Here is a 5,499-nt window from a genome sequence, read left to right on the forward strand (position 1 = left end):
GCTGGGATTAAAGGTGTGTGCCACCACGCACGGCTTCACTGGCCTGTTTCTTACAGGTCCTTAGCAGCTGTCTGCCAGGTCATACCAGCACTGTCAGCTCTCAGCTTGGAGGTAGGACCTGGGCCATGTGGGCAACTTTATAGTTTTTTTCCAATTCTCCTGTCCTCCACCTGCATCATAGCTTAGACAAGGCTCCAAGGGTAATTAAGTCACATGGTCAGCAGAGGCCTTGGTCATGTTCACAACCTGTGTGGATGTTGATGTTATCTGGAGACAATTAATTTAGGTGGTCACAGCCTGGGAGAAGGCATTACTGGGAGGCAACAGAACATCACAACAAAGACTTGGTCCAAGTACCTGAAATCTAGTCCAGCTGAAAGAATACTTGTGCCAGTCCTGATGGGCTCCTGTGGGGCCATAGACTCATCTAAAACCTTTATGTGGACAGTGCGGGGTCCAGGCCAACACATCTGCATTGGTTGGTGTCCTGGTTCCTTCTTTAAACTAGACCCCCATTTCGTCCCTTTGGCCCGGAATGCCATGTCCTGTTTAGGCCTATTGAGACGCTGCTTGCCTGCCAGAGCTGTCACTTTCAGCAGCCTCTCATCCACAAAGCCTCCCCGGACCTGGCTCTGACTTTCCATGTAACCCCTGGAATGGATGCAGGACTATGTTGACTGGATTGGCTTAATGACAAACAGACAAGAAGGTGCAGGCCTTGGCTTTTACTGAGATTAGACCTGAGGACTCCTGGCCTCTCAGGAACCCGATTCTCTGCTCGGCCTGACCTCCCAGGTACAAGTGGCTGACCGGAGTTTGGGCAGGCTGCAAGGGCATGGACATTCCATTTCTTCTGTCCCTCTCATGGTTCTTCTTCCTTCCTCCCTCCCTCCTCATGCTTTCCCCAGACTAGCCCAGGTCTCGTGCTGGGCAACTCTGGGGGCCATCTCAATGGGGAGGACTGCCGCTGGGACGAACCCTTCCCCAGTAACCCTGGCCTCCTCCTCCTCGGCCATCCTTCCCCTATTGTTCCCCGGCCCTGGCACTTTGGCTCCTATGTCCTCTCCAAGGCCCCAGAGCGGGTTCTCTTGCACAAGGGACACATGGTCTCCTCCAAGGCTCTCCAGGACCTCTTGGGCCTGAGTCCCAAGCCCTCAGGGGGACCAGACTGGGAGGGGACACCCTTGGCTGGGTCCATGCTGGAACTGGAAGCTGAGGAAAAAGGAAAGAGAAGTCACTCAGAGGGGCCCAATCTAAAACATTACCTTGGGGTTCTCGGCCCTTACAACCTTCAAGGCAGTTGAAGGGCTTGGCACTACTTCCTTGAAAGAACTAGTGAGGGTGAGGAAAGGATGTCAGTGGGTCAAAGTTGAAATGTCATGAATCCTTCATTTGTAAAATGAAGGAACTGAGGCAAAGTTGTCCAAGGTCCATCAAAATAGAGAGGATAGGAACCCAGAACTCCTATCCCAGATTGTCTCCTCTGCTGTACACATCCCAACAGGCTTTTGCTGTGGTCCTGAGACTTCAAAGGACTTATTGTGTACATTGATGTTCTGAATCAATTGGGCAACGCGGATTAAAAAAAAAAATTAAACAAGATCTTGGCCCCTGGAGCATGACATTATTTTAGTGTGTCCTGGCCACTGCATCCTTTCCTAGTTCTTGGCAGAAGGCTAGGAAATGAAAAGGCCCATTTGAGTTCCCTTCAGTCTTTCTTTCATGTCTTCAGTCCTGCCTTAACAGAGCTTACCTGTATTTCCCAGGCTGTCCCTGGGCAGGTGGGCTTCCAGAAGGGCTGAGCAATGGCTGTTACCTGGACCCAGGGTCCCCTGTGGCAGGTCCAGGGGCCAGGGCGAGCCTTCAGGCCGTGTCAGGCTGCCCCCAGCCATGAGCCGGCCTAGCCAGTGGCTTCCACATTGGCCAGCAGGCTGCATGTGGCCTGGCAGGTAGAGAGCCAGGCTCCGGAGGTGTCGCAGTCGGAAGTTCTTGGGCTTGCTTCCCTGGGCACTGGGGCCCTGCTGCTGCTGGGCCCCCAACCCTCCCTCATAGATGTTGGGTGGTGTGTCAGGGTGGCTGGGGCGTCCTGGGGCCCAGCTCACTGCATCTGCAAGAGAGAGAGAGAGCAGGAGGGTGATGGCCAATGGGACCAGCATCTGGGGGAAATGCAAGTACCAACTCATACGTAGCTTCTACTCCCTGGCTATCCAGCCTCAGTTCCTGTCTATTCCCACTACTCCGCTGCTCCCCTAACAGAGGCGCCCAAGCAGCCCAAGACTTTGGCACTGAGATCCCGTTGAGCACTTCAAGCTCGTTTTGTGCTCTCTACTCTTTAAAAGAGTATGCTGGCACCAGTGTGTATAAGCACAGTTGGTACAAGAGGACATGCCTGGCCCAGTCATATAGCCTAGATCAGGAGTTACTCCCTTCCCAAGCATGCATATCCCTGGGCTCTCCCCGGTAGCTTTGGGCCCAGGTTGGGACAATGTGGCATCTCTGCTGCTGCTCCTCCCTGCAGCCAGGCACCTTCTCTTATTCGAAGCTCAGAGAATGCACAGACCAAGGCTTCCATGGAGGGCCAGTATGGTGGGGGAGGAGTGGCCAGGCCTTCTGTGCAGTAGGGCCTGCTCTCCCCTGTCTAGGGGGTGGATCTGCAGGTCTCCCATAGCAACTGGTCCTTATGATGTCACAGAAAAAACTAGTCTTCCTGGACCCCCTAGTTTAGGAGAGGATGGTATCATGTCAGGGGCAAGGAGGGAGGAGGGCAAGGGAAGAGATCAGAAACCTAGGGTAAATTTGCTGATGTTAGATTCAGAGCAAGCCACATAAGACAAATTGGCTTTGGTATGCTGGAAAGTCATTCGCTAGGCTTCCTCATCTGTGGCAGGGAGACCGAGGATTTGGAGAACAAACCTGTAGAGATCTGAATCATGCTGAGATGGTTCTGGGTAACACTTGTCTAATTATCCATTTTCTCATAGGTTGTTAAGCAATATGTAGATAATGCCAATTTTTTTTCCTGTGCATTCTGATAAACTGGAACAATTATTCTGCTGGTAGAAATATAAAACTACAGGTTCTTTAGAATCTTAACTCCACCGCAACTCTTTATGTTTCATTATAGAAAATTTAGTTCTAGGTTTTACATCTAGGTGTATGAACCATTGTTTTTGTACATAGATACTAATTTGCTATGGATTGCTCATTGTTTCGAAACCATTTGTTGCAAAGACTGTTCAAATGCATTGTCCCCCATGTTAGACTAGCCACGAATGTATGGCCCTACCCCACATACTTTTCTCCTTAAGTATCTACTCTTGCTCTGTACCACCGTGTTCTAGCCAAGGGCACCTTTACTTCATGCGCCTACCCATTTTCCTTCCTCGTCGCCCACCCTTCCTGGCTCAGCTCAGCTCTCCTCTCTCCAGCCCTGCTTTTGTCGCGGTTGTCCTCGACTCGTAGCAGTCACCAAGGAGAGTTCTCTGTAGAGCCTGTGCTGACCCCGACACCCGAGGCGTGGTACACCAGCACTACCTCGCTCCACAGTTTCCAGGGCAACCTCTGGCGCACGAGTCTGGGCGCCAATTTCCGGCTTGTCGGGAATACTGACTAGCTGTGCGTGCACAAAAGCCTTCCGGGTACAGGTCTCGAATTCTGCCCAGGGTAGGGTATCTTCGTTCCTGTCATTCTGTGGATACTTTTATGCGGCTTCGACTGCGGGGTTTAGCTATGCTTTTACAAATACAAAGGAGACTCGGTCACAAAAGGTTATAATGCGCTCTATATATCAGTGAGGCAATGAGAGTTCCAACGGGACCGGAGCCAAAAGCGCTCTCTGAAAGACTATGACGTTGCGCAGCTCGCAAGGTGCTTGGCGCCACCTGCTGGTCTGTGTCCTGCGCTTGCGCTCACCACGCCTCTTCGCTTCCTGTCCTGTTTGGCCTGGTCCGCACGCTGTCCAAGGCCTCTGAGTGTTGCCATAGAGACCGGAGAGCGCTGGGCCTGCGAACTCTGCAGAGACGAGCAGCGGCGCCCCAGTGGACACTTGGGGACCAGAGCGCCATGTCTTTCCGCGACCTCCGCAGTAAGGCTGCACCCGGCTTTCCCGTAGGCTTCCCAGGATCTCGAGACTCCTCTGCTGGACCCCTGCCAGAGCCGTGGGCCCAGGCGGGCCGGTGGTCCCTGGGCCAGCCAGGGGCTGACAGAACTTTACAGCACCTTTGGAAAGTTCGGTCCGTCACTGGCCACGTGTAGCTAGAACACTGGGAATGTGTCTCGAGCCGCTGAAGAACTAAATGTTTAATTTTACCTCATTTTATCTCTGGTTGTCACGGCCACATTTGCAGCCGCATTAGAAAGGTCTTGGGGAAATGGAGACGAGTTCTGCATTTAGTTTGTAGAAAGAACCAGTAAAGCTGAGGAAGTGGCCGGATGAATGAATGGCTAGTGCTGCTAGGTTGTTTTGTTCATTTTTGAGGGTTTGTTTTGTTTGTTTGTATGTTACAATCAGTCATATGCTGTTCTCTATGTGGGCAATATTTCATTTACTCCTAGCAGGTTTTGTGCCCTGGTTTAGAGATGAAACAGGCAGCAAGAGGTCAAAGTAATTGAACGAGTGGCTTTAGAGTTTGAATCCAGCTTGCCTGAACGCCAAATACTGAGCAGAGAACTTGGCTAGAGAGTGGGGAAGCGGAGTACTCTTATTCGTTATACTCTCTGGGGGAAGCATCCTTTTTGTGGCAGGCAATTATTTTTCACTCTTATTGTTCCTAGTTTTAACTGCAAGTTAAGTAGTATAGCTACCCCTGGTTCATACAGCTAGAGTGATGGGACTGTGTGACCTAAAAATCTTACTTCACTTACAGAAGAGTAGCAGCTATTAGGGTCGTGTTGTCTGGGGTTTGACGGTATTTGAAACAGTGTAATTATGACTGTCCCACATAGTTTTTGATGAGGCTAGCACTTTACTGGGATCATTGAATAGTGATCATTGTACTGGAAAGAATATTTAAAAGGAGTATTTCAGAATTTATACTGGTTTATAATTTTTTTTTACCTTAAATAAATGCTGTATAGTGTGTAATCTATGAGAGTGTCACCATTTATAACAGTGGAGAACTTGATAGCTACTACTGAGCTAAAAGGAGTGTTTAGGCAAAACCTGACTCCTTTCATAGAGGTATAAGGGAAAGCTGCAATATAAGGGATATATATATATATATATATATATATATATAATATATATATGGGATATGTGAGAAAGAGAGAGGAAAGAAATAAGGGAAGGATGCTTCCTATCTTTCTACCATCTCTCTCTTTGTGACCTAGCACAGTCTGCCTGCCCTGCTTTGTTGCCCAGGTAGATTGTTTGGAATGCTGAATGTATATTTTGAATACCCGTAAGCATGAGTAGACATTATATAGCCAGGAACCATGGTCAAGATCTCAGCATATTGTAAGAACTCAGAAATGTTGGTTGTTTTCTTGCTTTCTTGCTCT

General features: G+C 49.7%; 2 protein-coding genes across 7 annotated transcripts in view; one reads left to right on the forward strand and one right to left on the reverse strand.

Annotated features, from left to right (window-relative positions):
* Positions 1-516: 516 nt before the first annotated feature.
* C16H16orf90 (chromosome 16 C16orf90 homolog) lies at positions 517-3,619 on the reverse strand. Of its 4 annotated transcripts, none has more exons than XM_021185213.2 (4): positions 3,371-3,585; positions 2,914-3,050; positions 1,754-2,107; positions 517-1,212 (listed from the first exon to the last, which is right to left on the reverse strand). In XM_021185213.2, the coding sequence occupies exons 2-4, from the start codon at positions 2,930-2,932 to the stop codon at positions 1,055-1,057; spliced, it is 531 nt and encodes a 176-aa protein (XP_021040872.1). In that variant the 5' UTR covers positions 2,933-3,050; positions 3,371-3,585; the 3' UTR covers positions 517-1,054. The 4 variants fall into 4 exon arrangements, with proteins under 4 accessions (XP_021040872.1, XP_021040871.1, XP_021040873.1 ...); XM_021185212.2 differs by having other exon boundaries at positions 2,914-3,053; XM_021185214.2 differs by lacking the exon at positions 2,914-3,050 and having other exon boundaries at positions 3,371-3,619.
* The window catches only part of Cluap1 (clusterin associated protein 1), a 34,360-nt gene continuing 31,751 nt past the window's right edge, over positions 2,891-5,499 (forward strand). For 2 of the 3 annotated variants that reach the window (XM_021185205.2, XM_029470827.1), the window contains exon 1: positions 3,594-4,084. In XM_021185205.2, coding sequence (XP_021040864.1) covers positions 4,063-4,084 — 22 coding nt within the window. In that variant the 5' untranslated portion in view covers positions 3,594-4,062. Of the gene's footprint in view, positions 2,949-3,593; positions 4,085-5,499 lie in introns of those variants that run through there. The other variant, XM_029470828.1, reaches the window with a different exon arrangement.

Source organism: Mus caroli, chromosome 16 (assembly GCF_900094665.2).
Source record: "Mus caroli chromosome 16, CAROLI_EIJ_v1.1, whole genome shotgun sequence".
Taxonomy (NCBI): Eukaryota; Metazoa; Chordata; class Mammalia; order Rodentia; family Muridae; genus Mus; species Mus caroli.

What these genes read in the sequence shown, in the direction of transcription:
- C16H16orf90 (XM_021185211.2), bottom strand. Translation starts at nt 2,572, where the DNA reads ATGGAAGCCTTGGTCTGTGCATTCTCTGAGCTTCGAATAAGAGAAG. An exon ending in TGAGCTTCGAATAAGAGAAG is followed by an intron (nt 2,108 to 2,526) that starts GTGCCTGGCTGC and finishes TCTCTCTTGCAG; the next exon opens with ATGCAGTGAGCTGGGCCCCA. An exon ending in GGACAGCCTGGGAAATACAG is followed by an intron (nt 1,213 to 1,753) that starts GTAAGCTCTGTT and finishes CTTTTTCCTCAG; the next exon opens with CTTCCAGTTCCAGCATGGAC.